This window comes from Trachypithecus francoisi, unplaced genomic scaffold (genome assembly GCF_009764315.1).
Source record: "Trachypithecus francoisi isolate TF-2019V2 unplaced genomic scaffold, Tfra_2.0 Lachesis_group19, whole genome shotgun sequence".
Classification (NCBI taxonomy): Eukaryota; Metazoa; Chordata; class Mammalia; order Primates; family Cercopithecidae; genus Trachypithecus; species Trachypithecus francoisi.
This window is the reverse complement of record NW_022681464.1, coordinates 18,786,034-18,809,017: the sequence shown is the minus strand read 5'-3', so window position 1 is coordinate 18,809,017 and position 22,984 is coordinate 18,786,034. Positions and strand designations below refer to the sequence as shown.

Genomic DNA, 22,984 nt, shown 5'->3' with positions numbered 1-22,984 from the left:
AATGGAAAGAAATATATGCTCTTGAATTTGACCAGTTGGTATTGTTATAAATATCAAAATTTTTTTCCAAACTGAATCTTAGATTCAATGCAATTTCAGTCAAAATACCAACATACTGTTTTATAGAAATTGGCAAACTTATTCTGAAATTTATATGGAAATGTGAAAAGACTAGAATAGCAGTGACAGTCTTTAAGTTATTCTAGAAGACTACATTGAAGGACTTATGCTACCTAATTTTACGTATGTAAATTAAAGTTATGTAATAAATACAGGTTGGTATTCACCTTAAGATACATAAATAGATTGATGGAAAAGAATGGAGTCCAGAAACAGACCCACACACTCATATGCTCAACTGTTTTTTGACAGTGGTGCCAAGCAATTCAGTAGAAAAAGGAAAGTTTTTTAAACAAGTAATGCTAGAAATATTGGATATAAATATGGAGAAGAAATGAACCTTGATTGCTACCTCACATCCTAGCCAAAAAATAATTTGATCTTGAGGCATTAGAATGTGAGTGGTATGAGAAGGGCATCCATAGAAGAGGACAGCTGGGCATAGAATATCAGAACTTGTGCATGGTGAGGAGGGCTTCCCTATGGGAACTGCACTGGTGGTGTGTGGTGGAGCTTGAACAGAATGAAAAGGAAGTATCCATGTGGAGTTTGACCTTGCATGGGGTCTTGTTACCCAGAGGGATGAGGAGAGCTTCCTTAGGAGTAGCCCAGTCATGGCTGGGTAGGGAATAGGTTGTAGGGGAAGAATAATTTTTTCTTCAACCCTCATAGGTTCTTAGTTGGAATGAACCTATGTAAAAAAAAAAAAAAAAAAAGATTAACAAGAGAAAAACGAACATACATTTATTAGCATGTGTGTTTCATATGTACATGGAAGAAACTCTGAAAATGAGTAGTTATCAAAGAGGTAGTTTTCATTCCAGCTTTTATAGCATCTTCAACAAGGAACAGTAAAATTTTAGAAAAGTAACGAGACAAAGATAAAGGACTTTAAGTTCCTAAAGGTTGCAAATTGAGTCAAGGAAACTAAATGACAGGTAAAGGCTAGTTGGTAAAGCCTGTTCATGTAGATTCCCTGGTGTCATCTCCAGATGATGAGGATCTAAAGTTTCCTTCAGTGTTTAACCTTTGTTCTCCCTAGTAGAAGGCAAGCAGGGTACCTTTTGTCTCTGTAAATCTGTGTTCAGCTTTTAGGCAGTTAAAGGGAGGGTAGAGAGCTTTCCTGTGTTTGCTTTTTCTTAATTGTCCTGAGCCCAACAATCCTTCATTTTGTTGGGTAGCACATTTTGTCTCCTGCAGTGTCCACAGTGTCCATACAGAGGCGCACTGGCAGAAGCAGCCCAGAAGCATGTGGTGTGAGAGGAGTAGGCTGGTAAAGGATGAATAGCTGTGGTGACAGAATATTATTTTAATACAAAAGTATTAATCCCAGCACTTTGGGAGGCCGAGACGGGCGGATCACGATGTCAGGAGATCGAGACCATCCTGGCTAACACGGTGAAACCCCGTCTCTACTAAAAAATACAAAAAAAAACTAGCTGGGCGACGTGGCGGCCGCCTGTAGTCCCAGCTACTCGGGAGGCTGAGGCAGGAGAATGGCCTAAACCCAGGAGGCAGAGCTTGCAGTGAGCTGAGATCCGGCCACTGCACTCCAGCCTGGGCGGCAGAGCGAGACTCCGTCTCAAAAAAAAAAAAAAAAAAAAAAAAAAAAAAGTATTAAGTCAGTAATTATGGTACAGGAGCTGAAAGGAAATTATTTAAGCAGTTAGAGAGGGTAAGAGAGTCCTCAGTAAGGCTTCCCTTTTAACAAAAAGCAGCCCCCAGATCATTTCTTTTCTAACAAAGAGCAGCCTGAAAAATCGAGCTGCAGACATAGATAACCAAGCTGGAAGCTTACATGGGTGAATGCTGGCAGCTGTGCCAATAGGAAAAGGTTACCTGGAAGCCAGGCATGTTCAACATGGAGGCTCCATCTTCCCTTTTCTTTGTCAACCACATGTACCATAAAGGAACAGGCAACATGCTGCTGGCAAGGTAGAGAACCCACCTCCATAATAAAAAATTAGGGTGGGGTGGCCACCTTCTTCATGCACTGTGAAAATGGCACACTTGGTCCGACCAATCTTTTGAGTCCTGTGTAAGTCAGATACCACCTCCTCAGGCTTGTCTATAAAACCCCATGCATTTAACCACAGAACCAGAAAAACCACTCAGGAGCCCCTCTCTCTCTGCAGGAGAGAGAGCTTTTCTCTTTCTCTCACGTATTAAACTCCTGCTCTTAAACTTATTCCTTGTGTGTCTGCATCCTTGATTTCCTTGGCTTGGGGCAACAAACCTCGGGTATTACCCCAGATGAATGATGCCACTTCAATTATATTATGGAAAATGGCCAGTTTTTTCCATTGTTGGAGAAGGGATATTTCTATGGAAAGAGAAGCTAAAATGAACCCTGTTGGTTTAGAGTTGGAATTTTGAAGATACTAGTATAAACTCTGTATAAACTCATGTTTTTCAATATAAGATACCTATATATAGAAATTACTATATAGGTACAGACATATATTCTCTTTCCATATCCACAGCAAAGACTTGGAAGCTGTGGCAATCCAATAGCTTCCCCCGCACCCCCCCCCCCCAATACAAGGTACCAGACCTTTTCAAAGAAATGGCTGGTTCCAGGGCTGGTTCCGAAACTGGACAATATAGCAATTGTTTAGGTATGATATGGCCAGCACCTGAATCAGGCCATTGGAAATGAACAGAGGAATTAATAGGTATCTATCTGTTTCTCCAACCTAGATTTTATGGTCTTCTAAATCAAGGACTTGTTCTTTTACTAAAAAAAAAAAAAAAAAAAAAAAAAAAACTCATGCCAAAATTTGAGTATTTCATGTGCTATTTTTTCTTATACTCTCATTCCCTTAAATGTCTACCTTTCCTCCCCTAGTTTTCCTCACATCACTAACACCCCTTTCCCTCCTGGTGTCCCCCAAGGATTTCCTGCTGGTGCCTTAGAGAATCCCTGTTTCATAGGAAATGCACTCTTTTCATCCTGCCTTTTTCTAAAAGAATGTTTTCTCCCACTCTTCACAATAACTCAGTAATTTTCAATCCTATCTGGACATTGGAATCACCTATAGAGCTTTTTTTAAAGGAAAGGAGAGTGAGAGAGGAAAGCAAACAATATCCAGGTCCCACCCTAGACTGATTAATTCAGTTTTGACAAGTGGGTGGGACTCAGTCCATCACTCCTATTAAAAATTCTCTAGATTATTTAAATGTATTGCCAAGCTGTGAATCACTGCCTAAAATCAGCATCTTTTCTGAGAGCACCACTTCTAATAGAGGCCATTCTTTCTGTCACATTTGATAAACAACAGAGAGAGGAGTGCCAGCATTTTTCTTGCAAATCTCTTTATGTGAATCTAAATATATGTCTAGTTTGACTGCAGCACTCCATCCTTTTCCATCCTTTGTTTTCCATCATTGTCTCACTAGGACCTTGACATCCCACTTAAAGTCACTTTCTCCCCCATAACTCCTACCATCATTCTGTGAGATCCCAATATGCATATGGTTGATCTATCTATTGCCATAGCTAAAGAATTTTTGCCTTCCTCAGTTCACTGCAGCATCATCCATGGCCACACCCAGAGTTTGCTATCACCCACTATGGTTTCATCAGAAAAATCATTGAATCTGTCATCCCAGCCTCTTCCTTTTTAGCTTATGTTCTCATGTTTCTCACATATACCATACCAAGGGTTTTTTATTTGTGGTGTTGTTGCTGTTTTATTTTTGCTTTACCTTAAAGGGATAGCTAAATTATTTATTTCCCTTCATTTTTCTGCCAGTCTTTCAGTCCCTGTTGCCTCACTTTCTTCCTGGACCAAATGGTTGACCTAAACTACTTTAGTATATTTATTTCCCTTGATCCCCAGTCAGCTGCATTGTCCCAGTGAAATCCTAACCCTAGTTCGAGCTCTCACACCATTTTCTCTGCTTTTTAATCTCTGCACCTGAGCCCTGCTATAAATGGATGATTTCTATTTCTGTTAGGGCCTCAACATTTCAGGAAAATCTTTTTCTTTTCATTTCTATTTCAAATTCCCTCAATACAAACTCCAAACCTTCACCTGTCTTCTCAATACCCACTTTACTCACAAGAATGACTGTATCTCCTCCTACACCAAGGAAATTGAAATTGAAGCATATTCTTTCTCAACTCTGTCTCCCTCAACCCTACCACCTCTAAACTCACTCAGCCAATAGCAAAAAGCCATGGAGTAACTGATCAAATTACTTTCTTGAAATATCTTCTCAGATGTTCCATAAGCACCTCAAGCTGCACTTAATTTTTCCCACCCTTCCCCAATCTTCCTCTGTATTGCTTATCAACCCAAAATTCTGCAAGTCGTTCTTGACTTTTCTCTCCCTCTCTTTTACATCAAGTTCTGTCCTTTTTAAATCCTAAATATTTCTTGAACGATGTCTTTCCATTCCTACTACCGCTTCTCTATTGGAAACCTTCATCTCTCACCAGAGCTGTTTCAGCAGCCTTCTACCTCATTCAGTTTCCTGCAGCCCATTCTCTAAATGGTGCCAGAATAATTTTTTATAAATTCAGGTTGGATCATGTCATTTTTCTCCTGAGAGCCTTTCAGTGACTCCACCTTGGCCACAAGATAGCGTTCAAGCCCCTCAGTATGGAAAACACAACCTTTCATTATCTGACCTGCACTGTCTCACCTACTTCATCTCCATTCCTCCCTATCACACACTGAAAATTTAATGCTGTGACAATACCTAGCTATTTAACTTTCCCAAAATATGAGCTGAAGTTTCATGTGTTGGTATATTTGCTAATACTCTTTTCTTTTACCTAGAACATTCTTACATTTTTCCTTATCTTCCAAAGTTCAGTTTGAATATTTCAGGAATCTCCCTTCTGTTATGCAAATAAAGTTAGGTGCCTAGCCCTTGCGCTCTCATAACATCCAGTATATTCCTGAATTACTGCATTTGGCATATGGTATTAAAAATTGTTTCCACATCTATCTCCCCTACTAACATCTCTTTAAGAACAGGAACCAGGGCTGGGCCGGGCGTGGTGGCTCACACCTGTAATCTCAGCACTTTGGGAGGCCGAGCAGGCAGATCACAAGGTCAGGAGTTCAAGACCAGCCTGGCCAACATAGTGAAACCCCCATCCCTACTAAAAATACAAAAATTAGCTGGACATGATAGTGTGCGCCTGTATTCCCAGCTACTCGGGAGGCTGAGGCAAGAGAATTGCTTGACCTGGGAGGCGGAGGTTGTGGTGAGCCAAGATCGTGCCACTGCACTCGAGCGTGGGCAACAGGGTGAGACTCCATCTCAAAAAAACAAACAAAAAAAGAATTACCTCATTCTTTTTAATGGCTGAATAGTGTTCTTTATAATGAATATGTACCATAATTTATTTATTCGTTCTCTTATTGAATGATATTTGCTTTCAATTTTTCACTATTACAAATAATTATCCAGTGATTATCCTTGAACAAATATCCTCATGCTGTTGTTCATGTAATTCCGTAGGAGAAATTCCTTTTTTTTTCCTTTTTGTTTTTTTTTCTGAGACAGAGTCTCACTCTCTCTCCCAGACTGGAGTGCAGTGACATGATCATAGCTCACTGTAAGCTCAAACTCCTGTGTTCAAGCTGTCCTGCTGCCTCAGCTTCCCAAGTAGCTGGAACTATAGGCACATGCCACCATGCCTGGCTAATTTAAAACATTTTTTTTTTCTTTAATGATGGGGTCTTGCTGTGATGCCCAGTCCAATCTCAAATTCCTGGCCTCAAGTGTGGGATAAAAGTAGAACTGTTGAAGGAGAGATGCATTTTCATTTTGTGTTGACAAGTCACTCACAAAAAGGTGATACCCATTTGCAGTTCCTGCAATAGGTATTAAAGTGCTCTTGTCCCCACACGCTCACTGACATGGGGTATTAATGGAAGATCTGCTCTTGTTTGTAGCCCTAAGAAAGAATCCAGTTTAGAGGAGGAGTTTGTAAGTTATAAGAAAAAGAGATGATTGACAGGCCGTAGTCACAGAGGGGATGGGTCAAGATGGTATCAAGAGTGCAAATAAAAGGTAAATTTTTTTTGAGACATTAGGAGAGGATGGGTGAATATGGAAATAAATACAAATGAAGGAAGAAATTTTTCATGTAGTCATCTTTATTTTAGGGAAATTAGAAGCCAAGTTCCCAGTTGAGATGGAGGATTACCAAGATGGAATTTTGAATAAAGGTACAGGAAAGCTTCTGTGAAAATGCAAGCTTCTGTGAAAATGCTGTAAAGAAGCAGAAGGCAGTCAGTATTGGGAGTTCGACTGAGCTGAGAATGAATCAATTTTGGGGAAGCCAATGGTTGGGGTCACATTAATTTTTCTACAAGAACAAGCAGAGATGTAGTCATTGGATTTGCCTGGGTTTGGGGCCTCTGGGTTGACATAAATTTATATAACATTCACAATAAGGTACTTTTATTTTCTGTATTTTCCTGTTCCATGAGTGCAATTTATATAACCCTAAGTTACACATCTTCTGGTTGGTCTGCAGAGGAAAATGATCTCTGTGTTCTGATTAAAAAAAAAAAAGAGAGAGAGTATCACTTATACATTTCCTTGTGCCTACTTTACTAAGCCATATAACTAATGATTTTATTTTCTTTATATAATTCTGAACATAAAACCATTTACTTTCTTGGTTTTTATTAATAAATTATGATATGAGCAAACACTGCTAAAAATTCTGATCAGTATAAACCAGAGACATTTATAGAAGATTATGTGATTTGAATACTGGTCAAAGGCCACCTGGAATAAGTGATAGACCTGGCAACACTCCATTCAGCTTATTCTTGTCTGGAGATTCCCTCTGCTTTTGGGGAGTTTAAACATTGTAATTATAGAATCTTGTGTTTTCAGTAGCTGCCTCTATGCATTTCCAAGTCTTTTTCTTTAATTTGCACGTTATTTATGGGCATGGGGAAGACAAAACCAAAGTGTCATGAGTTTGTTGTGAACAAACATGAAGAGAGAAGAATGAGAGATAACACATCATTAGAATATTTCTCCCTAAAATAAGAAAATATAAGAGGAAATGTGCTAATGGTGGGAACACAGTTTAATAGAGAAGAAAGTATGTACATGTGTTCATTTTCATTAAAATACCTATTCTGTATTTGTCTTGTTGACCTTTCAATGAAATTATGTAAGTATGGAGTCTAGTTCTTCTACATGCACTGTTACACTACTTCTTACATACTCTGGGTACATAATAAATACTGATAACAATTGAAAATTAGAAACACAAATGCATTTGTGTGAGGCACATTGGTGATATTTTAATCCCTAGTGTTCATTTTTAGTACTTGGAAAACATCTTAGATATGCAAGTCTTGTTTTAGCATACTTTTTATTTCTATAGATAGCCTGGTTCTTAGTCATACTTTGCGACTTTATTAGCTGTTTCATCAGTTTGAATCTTATTTCCCCAACTCCCAGTGTGAGCTTTTTGAGAATAAAGACCATTTCTTTTCCAAAATTGTTGTGACAGGACACAAAATAGATGTTGAGTAAATTATTTAAATTACACCTCAGTAAAAAGTAAGATAAAGAAAGTTCTTAATGAATTGCATTTAAACCCATACTGAATTTAAATATCTGTATGCTCTATGTCCCCTTCTATGCCTTCAACAGTTCATTCATCGTTGTTCTTTCAGTTTATTAAAGTCAAACTGCGAAAGCTGGCTGCTTGGAACATCATCTTCCATTAAAAAGTACCAAGACACCCCAACCAGTGGAGAGAATAGGAAGGAGAAGAAGACAGTGGGGTTTCATTCGCATATGAAAGATGATGCCCAGTGGTCATGTCAAAAGAAAGATACATATAGACCCCAAAGAGGTAAGTTTAACAACTGTAGTGGCAAAATGAGAAGCTGGTAGGTGAAGGTAGTTGCTAGCCAGTGAATTTCAGAAGATTTCCTACAATGCTGAGCAAAAGTCAAATGTTTACGCACTGAAGTGTGCCTGCAAGGCCACAGGTAACACATTTACTAGATTAGTGAATTGTATCTGCATTTTTCTTAGAATACTGGAATGAAAAACTGTATCCAACTTGTCCCTCTTTTTGCAAGCAATAACTGTTAAGAATTAGTCAGCAGTAAGTATGGTCATAGACTAAAATAATGTTCCAAGTAAGTAAAAAGGGTAAGATACTGAACATAAGTCTCTCCTGGAAAAATAAACCCTAACTACTACAGTTAATCCTCAGTTGACTAGAATCATGGGGAGGGTGGAAGAGAGGTCATGGACAACTCCCCATATTGTGACTAAAGCAAAATCTCAAAAGTGTAAAGCATATTTTGCCTAGCAGTCTTTTTAAGTGTCAGTAATACTTCCTATTATATGTGGTAGATTTTAAAGAAATCAATTATAAATAAGTATGTTAAATGTTGAGTGAAGCAAATTTATTTGTTTCCCAGTTCCAGGAGAAGCTTTTGGCTTAATCTATCCTGGCATCCTTACAGGATCGACTTTGGAAAAGAATGGAGCAAGTCTGAGCTTTATTGTACAGAAAAGATGTACAGGAAACAAAGGCCCAAAAAGACATCTGAGCCCTCTCTTGCTCACACTTCTTTCCTAGGTGTCTTTTTTCCCTTCTCACAACCATTAATCCTGATTTCCTTCTTATTTACCTGTTTTTCTACTGGGCCAGCACCTTTCTACCTCTGGTGTCATGCAACCTACTTTTCATAATCTCTGTAGCCACTCTTACATTTATTTATTTGAAAATTGGGCAGTGCTTTGTGATACCTTGCAGTTGTATATCTCCCTGCCTTTTTTCATCTGCTACTAGCTCTGTCATGCTTTTACGGTCTGATTATGATTAATCTAGAAATTGTTTAATCCTATTCCACATAATTGAGAGATGATAATTCGTTCAAATTTTGGGAGGGAGGACTATCCACAATTTGAAATAAAAGCAAAAGTACATTTTGTTTGACATAAGGCAAAGAAAAGTTTTGTAGACTTCCATTGCTTTAGAACAACTTAGAAGTTTCTTTTTGGACATTGCTTCCAAAAATAAAACTTAAATTGAAGAAACTTTATGAGGTAGAATCTTTACTTTCTCTGTTAGCAGTCCTTCAGAAATGGAAAACCCTTACCTCAGCTTCCTCTGTTCTTAGTCATTGCACTTTGGAGAGCGAAGAACTAGTCACAACTGGTGTGGTGGTTACACTGCAAAGCTTAACACAGTCTTCGGTTAACTTGTCTTCAAATTTGTGTTGTGTGGCAGCACTAAGATAAAATGGCAAAATGATAAAAAATATAGTGTAATAGCGAAAGAACAAATAACTTGTGTTATTGGTTAAGACCACAGCAACAGTAGAAAGCAGCAATTGAAAAGGCACTTTGAGAAAGATATCATCAGGCCAGCCCTTGCTGTGGTGGAGGTTAATCTCTCCTGGGCCTAGCTACAGAAGCCAGAAGTCTGAAAAGGGCTTGTGTCCAAAAAAAATCAATTTCTAATTTGAAACAAAATCATTTTTGACTAACAGGGGTTCAGAACCCATTACTTTTCGCTGTATAGTCTGCTGACATTTCAGCACTTTCTGTTGTGCACAGTGAATCCTAATAGTCATTTTATAATGTTGCTATACCAATCAATTTAACCAAGAGAAAGCTGTTACAATTCTGCAAAGTTTTCAGGAACAGTTTTCACTCATGGTTTGATTTTTTCTTCCATTAGGTTTTTTTCCCCTTTTTTTTTGTGGGAGTGGGGGAAGGTTGTAGTGTTGCAGTAAAAAAAAAAAAAAAAGAATAGAAACTTTTTCATCTTTTTAAGAGTTTTTATTTTAAGGCATTCACAGAAACTACTGACTCTTTTCTACTCATAAAGAAGACCGTCTTGTATTTTCCTTCTCTTTTATTCTAATATGGAGCTGTTAGCAAAATTATGATCTACATGACCATTAAAGAGGCTAAAGTTGCCCCCCTTTGAGCCATTCTGCCCATTGCACAGCTAGTGTATGCAGATTATAGTACAGGGCAAAGTTATTACATTGGCATTTGCTGTGGCACCCAACCAAATGGGAGATATAAACTTTCCATGGATGCGCAGTAGACTTGGAAACCCTGTTTATCATAAGGCCGATGACCTAGCACTAATCATCTAAGTTACACTGCTTGGTTTAGCACCTTCTTAATTGCTTTACCCTCTTTAGTGTGTGTGAATTTTTTAATACACTTTTCTTCTGTCTTATATCTTTTGTTTCTTTTGCTGTTATCCTTTACTCATTAAGTACTACATAGGACATTTACTACAGGACCATTAATCTTTATTACCAGTCTCTTACTCCCTTACCTCTCCTATCCTCCTCACCATTCTGCCAGCTTTATGACGCTAAACACGTGAAAAAAAAAAAAAAAGACTATTGTCTCAAGAAACAACCTTATGATAGCAAAGATATGTACAGTATTGTCAAAATTACACTTAAGATATATAAACTTGTTCATTCATCAGTTTTAGTTGCTTTTATCGAGCAATGTCAAACAGGGAGATAATACTTGGGAAAATCTAAACTTGAATAAAGAACTTTTAAAAGGCATAAATCTGGAAACACCCGATCTTCATTCCTCTTTTTTCCTCCCTTGCAGCCTCAAAACATTTTCCACCAGTGTGCCTAGAACTTCCCTTTCCTGAGCAATCATTGATATTCCCTTTTATCAGAACCCTCAAAGCTGAGGGCATTTTTTTCTTGTTATGGTGATGGGCTAGCAGAGGCTGTGAAGCCACTGAGTGCGTAATTTCCAGAACTAAAATGTTAAACCTCTGAGCTTGGCACTGCTCCTTCCTAAGTCAGGCTGTAAAACCTGACTTTGGCCGCTCCCTTCCTCCTTTTCATTCCTCCTTCGTGAAACTCTTAAATTCCCTTAAAATGTTGGCAGAGGCTGAACCTAGGATAACTCGGATTTACCTGATGGTATAGATTGTGCCCTTCATTTTGCCTTTGGGGTTTTCTTAGGTTATATGATTTTATATAGCAGCTGCCACTGGTTGAGATCCCCTAGTAACTCCCAAACACTTTTTTTTTCCCCATTAGACGATGATTATTCTAGACTCAGCTGAAGTAAAGAATAATCTCAGAAGCTCCTAGTTGTTCGCCTGTGCTTAAAATGATGTGAGTACTCTTCATAACCCCAGGTGGATTAAAGTAGGTGACATGCTTAAAGAAATGAACAATTGGAGTGTCCAAAGTACAGAAATCATTTCTATCTTGCCTCTAAGGAGCATTTCTCATGTTTCTTTTATTATTACCATCATGATCATTATTCTTTGTTCAACCATAAAGGTACCTTAAGATACTACTTCTGATACCCAGAAATCTCAGCTGAAGATACGCCAAAAGTTGATGTCTTTATCAACAGCACATAGAATGCAAGCATCATAGAGGGCTATGAATAAACCCAGATATGTAGAATAAATTTTCCTGGCCAGTCCACTAAAAAAAGGAATTCAAATGTAGGAGACTAGTATTAAAAGTTGATGTTGATATATATGAAATATTATCACCTAAACCAGAGGGTCTACATTTCCCATTCTCTAAAATGGAAAGAAATTTCTCAAAACACTATGTGGTTTACTTATTTATTATATATGTTTTGTATCTTCTCCCTCAGAATATAAGTTCCATATGTTCACTGTTGTATCCCCATCTCCTACAACATTGCTTAACTTGTGGTGTGGTAGGTACTCATTATACATTTGTTGAATGAATTAACATAACGTTGTATATATTGATTTTTCTTTCGATGCCCTTATTCTGTGACTCAGGTAGACTTTTTCACCTCAGTACCTGCTGTGATTTATTGATTTAAGCAAAATATATGCTTTTCTCTTCAAAGTTCTTATGGTGATCAATTGGTAATGTTAAAGAGAAATCAGTAGAGTGGGCTCTTAAAAATAGTACTGGTCTGGTGTGGTGGGTCATGCCTGTAATCCCAGCACTTTGGGAGGCTGAGGCAGGAGGATCACCTGAGGTCAGGAATTCGAGAGCAGCCTGGCCAACATGGTGAAATCCCATCTCTACTAAAAATAGAAAAAATTAACCTGGTGTGATGGTGTGTACCTGTAGTCCCAGCTACTCAGGAGGCTGAGGCAGAAGAACTGCTTGAGCCCATGAGGCAGAGGTTTCAGTGAGCCGAGATCACTCCACTGCACTCCAGCCTGGGTGACAGAGCAAGACTCTTGTCTTAAAAAAAAAAAAAAAAAAGTGCTGCCTTAGGAGTCAAGAAATTATGGGGGAGGGGGTTCTATTGTCTTGTATTCTAATTGAAGTTTATATACACTAAATTGTAGAGGCTTTAAAAAATGTATAGTGTGATAAATTTTGAAAATTATATATACCCGTGTAACCACTACCCCAATTAAGATATAGTACATTTCCATTTTCAATAAATCCTCATCCTCTTTTCTAGTCAATCCTCCTGAGGCCTTCCCTCTTGGGTTGCTGATGGCTGCCTTTTCACTGCGTCCTCACGTGGCCTTTTCTGTGTGTGCATCCCAGGAAACGCTTCTGCTTCCAGCCACTCTCAGGCCCACCCCTATGACCTCATTCAACTTAACTACCTCTTTAAAGGTCTTGTCTCCAAATATAGTCATATTCTGAGGTGTCCTGGACTTTAGGACTTCAGATTACTTAGGGAAGGCACAACTAAGTCCATAACCACTTTCTATCCAATTTTTGTGCCTTTTCTTTCTTTTTCTTATCTAATCAGACCATTTAGGGGTTTTATTACAATATAGAATACAATGAAAAAAGTAGACTTCCATGCCTTGTTCCCAACCTTGTAGGGAAAAGATAGTCTTTCACCATTAAGTATGATTTTAGCTGGAGGCTTTTTTTTTTTTTTTTTTTTTTGAGAAGCAGTCTTGCCCTAGTTGCCCAGGCTGGAATGCAATGGCACTATATCAGTTCACTGCAACCTCCACCTCCTGGGTTCAAGCAGTTCTTCTGCCTCAGCCTCCTGAGTGGCTGGGATTACAGGTGTGCACTACCACACCCGGCTAATTTTTTTTTTTTTTTTTTTTTTTTTTTTTTGTGACAAGAGTCTTTGCTCTTGTTGCCTAGGCTGGAGTGCAATGGCACAATCTCGGCTCACCACAACCTCCGCCTCCCGGGTTCAAGCGATTCTGCCTCAGGCTCCCGAGTAGCTGGGACCACAGGCGCCCACCACCACGCCCGGATAATTTTTTGTATTTTTAGTAGCAACAGGGTTTCACCATATTGGTCAGGCTGGTCTCAAACTCCTGACCTCAGGTAGCCACCACACCAGGGCAGCTGGAGGCTTTTTGAAAATGCTCTTTATCGGGCTGTGAAAGTTACCTCCTAGTTTGCTGAAAGTCTTGATCATAAAGGGGTGTTGAATTTCATCAAATTTTTTTTCTGTGCTTATGATCATGTTATGTTTTTTTCTTCTCAGAAGGTAGTTTAATGATTACACTGATTGGGAGATATTGGGGTGGTAATTTTTTTTTTTTTTTTGGTAGTGACCTTGTCAGCTTTGGGTATCAGAGTTATGCTAGTGTCATACATGCATCAGGAAGACATCAGTGGAAATGGTGTGGTAGGTACCTTCAGGACCTCATCTCTCCCAAGAAACACTGAAAAATCTTGCAAACACTGTCAGAATCTACCTTATTAGAACTCTGGAGGATAGTGAAAGATTTACAGAAATAAAACCAATTCTTAGGAGAGAAGCTACTGAAGCATTGTAGGAGGACTCTTCTAGAGTTAACTTAGTCTTGCCCTACCCCAAGCTTGCCCAACCCGCAACCCATGGGCCATATGTGGCCCAGGACAACTCTGAATGCGGCCCAACACAAATTTGTAAACTTTCCTGAAACATTATGAGTTTTTTTTTTTTGCAATTTTTTAAAGCTCATCAGCTATCATTAGTGTATTTTATGTGTAGTCCAAGACAGTTCTCTCAGTGTGTCCTAGGGAAGCCAAAAGATTGGGTGCCCCTGCCCTCCCCTCTTCCCAGCGTGGCAGCAGTCTAAAAGATGGCAGCCTGAGTTCCAGGTGTTAGTATCTGCCCTCTGGAGAAGCACAGCAGACCCTGTTCTCAAGGGATTGTTTCTCTGTTTTAACCTGTCTGTGGATTCCCTAAAGGGCTGAGACCTGGAGCCTGCCTTTGTTTTGTTTGACTAAACTTTCTCTGGGCAGAGAGTGGCTACATATAGGACATTCCTTGAAAACACTGAAAATCAGATGAACACACCACTGGCGCCTGGGGTTTAAAAAAGTAAATAACAATGAGGCAAACAATAGACACACCAAAAAGTTAGATAATCTAGAATAAATAGAAGATCTGAATAGACCTATATAACAAGTAAAAAGATTGAATCAGTAATCAAAACCTCCCAACAAAACAAACCCATGACCAGATGGCTTCACTGATGAATTTTACCAAACATTTAAACAATTAACACAGATTCTTCTCAGACTCTTCTAAAAAATGTAAGAGGAAGGAATACATCCTAATGAAACAGGAAAAGTTCCCCTATCCCCCTCGCAGGGTTTGTAATGGGGGAGTGGCTCGCTTCTTCAGTGCCCTGCTGCCCAAACCTCTAGGGGGAGCATGCAGACGGGCAGGTTGTGGGGCTCCCACCCCACAGCAGCATCTGGGGGTGAATGTCTACATCTCCTGAAGCCCCAGTGGGCTTATGCTGCTGTGAGCTCTTTTAGTTTTGCCGTCTATAGGTGGCTTGTGTTAACCAGCTCAATCAGACCCTTTACCTGTCGCAAGGACAGAGGGCTTTCTGTTTCCCGGGTTCTTGCCTTAGTGTACGGGAAAAACTGGATCACATGTGGGCTTGGAGAATGAATGCAAGGTTTTATTTAGTGATAGGAGTAGCTCTCAGCAGATGGATGGGAGTCAGAAGGGGGATGGAGTGGGAAGGTAGTTTTACCCTGGAGGTGGGCTGCTTAGCGTCTGGACTCTCTTCCAACCGCTCTGGCCAAATTCCCCTTGCTGTCTACATCGTTCCACCAGTCAGTGGCCTGCCAGTGGTATCTGCCTGATGCCTGTTGGTATGTTCTTACACTCCTCTCGACGTCCAGCTGCTTGTGTGCTCTTCTGCCGGTGTGTTCCTCTTGACATCCACCAGCTTCTGTCCCTTCCCACTAGGGTCTTGGGGTTTTTATGGGCACAGGATGTGGGGGTGGCAGGCCAGAGTGGTCTTGGAAAATGCAACATTTGGGTGCCAAGCAGGAGTGCTTGTCCTCACCTTGGTCCATGGGCACAGGCCCAATGGTGGAACCCTCACCAGGAACCCTGCCCTTTTCCTCCCTGCACTTCCCTGACCCCCTCCCTTAAGAGGCCAGTGTTACCCTGATATCAAAGCCAGAGACAGATGTCACAAGAAAAGCAAACTATAGACCAATATTCTTTATGAATATGGATGAAAATATAGTTAACAAAATACTAACAAGCCAAATACAGCATATTAAAAGGATTATACATCATAACTAAGTGAGATTTAGCCCAGGAATACAAAGGCAGTTCAACATACAAAAATCAATGAACGTAATACACATTAATAGAATGAAGGAATAACCTCATGATCATCTCAGTTTACACAGAAAAAGCATGTGACAGTCCAACATTCTTTCATGATATCTGCCCAACTGTATAGGAAATTGTTGACTGCTATAGTAGGTCACCAAGGACAAGGAGAGGTATTGGAAGAGTACACATGAAAAGTTGTTATAGCACACAACAGAAGTAGCACATATAATATCCACTGGCTTTCCACCTGACCACACATAATTACAAGGAGGACTGGGGAATATAATCTAGCTGTGTACCTAGGAAGAAGGAAGGAGTACATTTTGGTGGATAACTGACAGCATCTGCCACAACAGCATTCTTCATAATAGCCCCAAACCAGAAATACTCCAAATGTCCCTCAATAGCAGAATGGATAAAAAGTCACAAATGCATACAATGGAATAGTACTTAGCAAATAAAACAACAAAACTGCAGTACATAAAAATTATCAGCATAGGTAAATTTTGCAGACAATTTAAGCAAAAGAAGTCTCAAAAATAATATATATAATACGTTTCTATTTTTATAAAGTTCAAAAGCAACAAAGCTAAATGACATATTTAACCAAACACATAAATGGTAGAACTATAAAGCATAGAAAGGAAATAATTATTAGAATAGTTGGGGTCCCCGGAGGCGAGAAGGAATTGTGACTGGGGATGGATATTGGTGATGTATCTGGGTGGCAGTGCTGCCAGGGCTTGCTTTCTTGAGCTGGGAATGGATTATACTGGTTTTGTTTAAACTGAATAGATAATATGGCTCAGCTGTTTAAAAAATATAAAATAAAACAAAGGGCCTAGAAACAGAGTTTTCTTAAACATTGAGCTCTAAGAAAAAAAATTACCATGAAATATACCCAGTTATATCTAAATAGAACATGATCCATTATAATCAATTCCATCTGTGCATGTGAAAATATATGTGCATGTTTATGTAAATGCATTCACATATATTACATGTATATAAAATACACATTTATATATGAAATCAATCAGCCTAGTAATATTCTTACCAGCATTTTTATTTATATTTATATTTATATTTATTTATTTATTTATTTATTTATTTTTGAGACAGAGTCTGGCACTGTCTCCCAGACTGGAGTGCAGTGGCACGATCTTGGCTCACTGCAACCTCTGCCTCCCAGGTTCAAGCGATTCTTTAGCCTCAGACTCCTGAGTAACTGGGATTACAGGTGCCCACCACCAGGCCCAGCTAATTTTTTGTGTTTTTAGTAGAGATAGGGTTTCACTGTGTTGGCCAGGCTGGTCTCAAACACCTGAACTCATGATTTACCCGCCATGGCCTCCCAAAGTGCTGGAATTACAGGCCTGAGCCACCGCACTCTGCCAGCATTTTTATTTTTTTAAGCATATGTTATTATTGTGTGTGTGTGTGTGTGTCTGTGTTTGTGTGTGTGTGTGTTTAAATATACAGGAATATAGAGTTCCGTGAATATGCATAACTGTAATTGTTGGTATACTTAATACTATATAAAATTTATAAAGGGAACAAATACAATTAAAAGCTGATATATAGCTTTGTGGAAATGCAATAAGGAATAGAAAAAAGAACAGTTAAACTTGGTCTGTGCTTTACAGCAATCATTCTTACCCTTTTCAGGGTCCCATTCCCTTTCAGAATTTGGTAAAATATATGGTTTATTTCTTCAGAAAAATAAATGAGCACACGTATATACATTGTTGTGCCTACAATTATGAGGTATAATTCTTCAATTATAAAAGTCCCTGGACTTTTAAATTCCTGTTAAAATGTAAAAGTCTGTTTTAAATTCCTTCTTTAAATTGTCCCCAGGTATTCTGTGATAGTGACCAAAAAGATAACTTATATTCTGTCACTACCACGCATTTCTTCTTCCCTTTCACCTCACTCACAAATCCCTTTCAGTTGTTTCTACCCCTATTTGTCCATCTTAATTTCCTCTTAATCACCCAGGATTCTACCCAGACAATTGTATTAGTAGTGAACTGCTTTGCCTGCCTTTGTTCTATCTATTCCACTCTATTCTAAATTCTGCCTCAAAATTAATCTCTCCAAGGACCAGTTTGGTTTTTTTTTTTTATCATTGTTGTTACTGTTTTATTTTTGAGTCCCTCTAAAATAATGCTTACAAGTTTGCCATACAGAGCCAAACAGACTTTGATTGCATTCAAAATCCAGCTTTGCTCTTACCAGCTGGGTGATATTGGACATGCTTCTTGACCTTTTTACAATTTCCACTTCCTTATCTATAAAATAAGGACAATAATATAATTTAAAGACTGTTGTAAGGATTAATGAGATACTGCATTGAAAGTGATTAGCAGGGTACAAGGACATAGTGATGTTCAATAAATATTTCCTGACTAAATGAAATATTAAGCCTTTAGGTTTTCAATTTAATGCTTTTGCTAATGTAAGTCTCTGTCTCCCATTTCATACTTGTCATTGTTTCCTATCAAAGAATCCTACCTCCTGCATCAAATGTTCCCCAAATCCTATAGCCAAATGTGAATTCTCCCATTTCTTAATTCCTCAGACTTTTCATAGTACTTATTACAGCAGCATAACATAATGGCCAAAGCTCTCGGGTCATCTTGGACATAGATACTAGCTCCATCACTTATAGCTCGGTGACCTTGGGCAGGTCACATAGGCTCTTTATTGCTTATTTTCCCTATCTGCAAATTTGTTATAAAGATATTATCACAAAAAGCTTTTATGAAAATAAAAAATAATTTCTAGAAAAGGTAAAACAATAGAGATAGAGAGGGGGCTAGGACCAGACTAAGGCCGGGAGCAAGTATTACCTACAAATGGGCAAGAGGGAACCTTCTGAAGCAAGGAAATATTCTAAAACTGGATTTTAGAAAGAAATATGTAAGTACCATGCAAATTAAAAAAAAATAGTTTGTAGCCATGCTTTCATAACTATATAAAGTTACTATTTATCAAACTCTACAGTTAAAATGAGTAAATTTTATGATACTCAAATTATACCTCAATAAAACTTACATACACACTAAGCATATTGTATGTATATTACCTTATACTGCCTTGTGTTATCTGTGGTTTTGGTTTTGTTTTTTTCTTGAGACAGTCTTGCTCTGTTGCCCAGGCTAGCATGCAGTAGTATGACCATAGCTCACTGCAGCCTCAACCTCCTGGGCTCAAGGGATCCTCCTGCCTCAACGTCCTGAGTAGCTGGGACTAGGACTACTGGCACATGCCACCACACCTGGCTAATTTTATTTCTTATAGAAGCAGGATCTTGCTATGTTGCCCAGGCTGGTCTCCAACTCCTGGCCTGATCCTCCTGCCTTGGCCTCCCAAAGTGCTGGGATTACAGGTGTCAGCCACTGAGCCCATCCTCTATGTCTCTTTATGTGATTGTCAAGAGTGTCTTGTGTCCTTACTCTCATACCTTCCTTCCCCTCCCTATTAACTAAGCCTGAGCTTAATCCTGGCACTGGCCAGTATTAATATGTACTTGTTTGGGTTGAACCCTCAACCTGGGTACCACAGATTTCTATATATAAAGAAGACTGAATTGTGCATTTAGAGGCTGGTCTTTTACATCTACACATAGTAGATTAGTGGGACCCCATCTCTACAAAAATAAAAATAAAAAATTAGCTTGGCATGGTGGCACACATTTGTGGTCCCAGATACTCACGAGGCTGAGGCAAGAGGATTACTTGGGCCCAGGAGGTCAAGGTTGCAGTGAGCTGTGATTGCACCACTACACTCCAACCTAGTGATGGAGCGAGACCCCGTCTCAATAAACAGACAAACAAACAGAGTAGAGAATAGTTGACATAAAGAGTATAGGTTTTGAAGTCAAGGATAATGGTGATCATTTTGATGCTAATCGCTGTAGCCATAAGACTCTAGCCTTCTCTATGCCTGATGATTTCAGGTTGCACGCAACCTGTTGCCATTCCCAAAGTTAGCATACTGTACTCCTGGCATTTTAGGGTCTGGTATTCCCAGCACTCCAAAGTTTTGGTTATTTGAATACTCTCCCTTTTGTCAAAGAGTGGATCTTCCCAAATAACTTCATGCATCCCGGATAACAGTTTTCAAAGAACCGAAAGAAGAACTGTGAATGTGATTCTTATAGTCTTCCAAGATAAATATAGCGGTATTTTATGTTGTTTAGAAACTAATAATAACTGAAAAATAAAATAAAAATAATATTTCTGTCCATATCATCTTTTTATTTCGCACTGCAAAAGAGAAAAGTAATTACAAACAGAACATTACTTGTTGGAAAGGAATTGAGGCCAAGTCAGGCAGTTCCTGGGAGGATAAACTATTGCTTAGGAACTTTCCCATGGCACTCGAATGAATACTACTTGAGCATATCTTCCAATTAAGACGTGTGTTTTAGCCAATGTTGAGTTCTCTAAAAGAAACTTTCCAGAGTTATATATATCTTGAAAGTGTTTTAAAGAGGATCAATGCAATTTGGAGGGTTTAGAGGTACAAAGTGCTGGAATCTTTCTTATGAAAGTTAAAGGGAACAAAATAAAACATCCTACCTCCTTGGGCATTTTCACAGTAAATCAAGATCAGCAGGGGTTTGCTAGGCAATCAGGTTTAAAAACAAAATCTCTGGTTAGTCTGTCACTGCACAAATATATTTTCTTAAAGTACATTATAGATTTCCCATGTTTGCAAAACTGAAGAGAGTTTTTCATATGCCATTGTTACATTTCAGGGAAACAAGTGGCTTACCTTTGAAGCTTGGACATTCCTATAATGTCTTATATATTTACTGAGAATGAACTTTTCCATTTTCTTTTATCGAATGCCCAAATTATTTTCTTTATTGTTCATATAGGTACAATGACAGGAGTTAGAAAAGATGCGTCCACATCTCCTATGCCAACAGGAAGCCTAAAGGATTTTGTCACCACAGCCTCACCATCATTACAGCACACCACCTCCCGGTAAGCTTCAGAGATTCTTTAGTTTTTAATATTCTCCCTATGAGAGTATTTTTTGAAGTTTATTTAATAGGGAATGGAAAAATCTTGACAACTCTTAGTGATTCTTTCTCAAGAGAGGTCCTTCTTTTGAAGCATCTAGATGTGGCCAGTTTGAACCATATGGAGTCCTTTTCTTTATACATTCTCTTTGTTAGTTGATCATGGTAATGGGAAGGGCTTCCATAGAAACCTAAATAAAGCTAAACCTATCCTTCACCAGAAAGTCTGTTTAGCAGCAGGTCTTTTCCAGTTTATCACAGAGGAGTTACACACTTAGACTATAAGTTTAACTAGCTGAAATCATTGATATTGAACATGATAGTGGCTTTTGTACTAGTTAAAGGAATACCAACATTTACTTACACCAGACACATTTGAGGGGTTAAGCATTTGATCAGCCTTTTCTGGAGTCAGGGAAAGAAATGTATTATTTTAAATTTCTTATATCTAATAAACCAACTCCCACATTATGCAATTAAGGCTGAATATATAAACATCAATGCCAAAAGGGCTTGGTTTATGTTTCCTCAGGGATATGATTGGTTTTAAGCACTTAAATTCATAGCAGCTTATCCAATGAATTGAATATAAATGTTAAGACTTAATTTGTAGTTAATTTAAAGTCCACTGGCTTTGCAAAGTAGAAATGCCTAAATTACAAGTCTCAAGTCTGATGATTTTAAAGATGTACTCTAAAATTTATTCTTTTGGTTTGAAGTAATTTCAAAAGGAAGAGAAAGATTATTTATTCCTCCTCTAAAAAGTTGTATTCCAGACCAGTGCCTATAGATATGCTGTTCCACAGAAGCCAAACCTAGGAAACGATGTGTTCATCCTATTTTGGCTCTTTTTGTCATTCCTTTAATTCTGGAGCTGGGAAGGTAAGCATCTTAAAGAATTTTTGAGAAATGACCCCAACACAAAAGATAATAACAGTAGCTGCCATCTATTAAGTATCTGCCATGTCCGCAGGACCTTGCCAAGCCCTTTATATGCATTGTCTGATTTAATCTTCACAACCTTATGAGGTGGTACTATTATCCCCATTTTTAAAATTAGGAAACTAAGGCTCAGAGACATTGAAAAACAGTCTAAGGTCACATAGCTAATAACAGGCAAAGCCAGCATTTCAGACTCCAAACCTTGTAATCTTAAATATTGTAATAGTTGAGAATGACAACCTCTCTATTTTGGAGGCCACACACAATCAAAAAGAGAATTTAACTAGTTTGCCACATCCTTTCACTGTTGCTGCTTTTTTTTTTTTTTTTGAGATGGAGTCTCCCTCTGTCGCCAGGCTGGAGTACAGTGTTGCGATCTCAGCTCACTGCAAGCTTCACCTCCCGGTTCAAGCAATTCTTCTGCCTCAGCCTCCCAAGTAGCTGGGACTACAGGTGCCCATCACCATGCCTGGCTAATTTTTTTTTTTTTTTTTTTAAATAGGGACAGGGCTTCACCATGTTTGCCAGGATGGTCTCGATCTCTTGACCTCATGATCCGCCCGCCTTGGCCTCCCAAAGTGCTGGGATTACAGGTGTGAGCCACCACGCCCAGCTGCTTTCTTTTATTTTTAACGCTACTGTTTTTGACACTCTGCCAAAGACCCACAGTAAGTTGTGATTCTGAAATGTTGATGGGGCTTCCTCTTTGGATCCCTTAACATTGTGGCTGAAAGCTTGTGCTCAGAGGGTTTCCGTCCTAGCTCACCTTGAGGGATTCATTTGGAGGAATTAGAGGTAAAGAAGGAAGATTATCTGGATTTTCAATCTGAGTTAATTTTCCTGTTGTTAAAGATTAGAATGAGATCTTTAACACCACTTTAATATATTAATGTTTTTGATAGTTGCTTTTCAGTTTAGAGGGAAGTATGAAAAAATGAAATACAATGTTTCCCCAGTAAGGGTTTTTTTTTTTTTTATTATACTTTAAGTTCTAGGGTACATGTGCATAATGTGCAGGTTTGTTACATATGTATACTTATGCCATGTTGGTGTGCTGCACCCATCAACTCGTCAGCACCCATCAATTCATCATTTATATCATGTATAACTCCCCAATGCAATCCCTCCCTCCTCCCCCCTCCCCATGATAGGCCCCAGTGTGTGATGTTCCCCTTCCCGAGTCCAAGTGATCTCATTGTTCAGTTCCCACCTATGAGTGAGAACATGCGGTGTTTGGTTTTCTGTTCTTGTGATAGTTTGCTAAGAATGATGGTTTCCAGCTGCATCCATGTCCCTACAAAGGACGCAAACTCATCCTTTTTTATGGCTGTATAGTATTCCATGGTGTATATGTGCCACATT

General features: G+C 38.8%; 1 protein-coding gene across 8 annotated transcripts in view; it reads left to right on the top strand.

Moving 5' to 3' along the window:
* KIAA1328 (KIAA1328 ortholog) overlaps nucleotides 1-22,984 on the top strand; it is a 402,048-nt gene that overhangs the window by 328,988 nt on the left and 50,076 nt on the right. For all 8 annotated transcript variants that reach the window (XM_033177894.1, XM_033177892.1, XM_033177900.1 and 5 more), the window contains 2 exons: nucleotides 7,788-7,969; nucleotides 20,534-20,642. In XM_033177894.1, coding sequence (XP_033033785.1) covers nucleotides 7,788-7,969; nucleotides 20,534-20,642 — 291 coding nt within the window. The remainder of the gene's footprint in view (nucleotides 1-7,787; nucleotides 7,970-20,533; nucleotides 20,643-22,984) is intronic.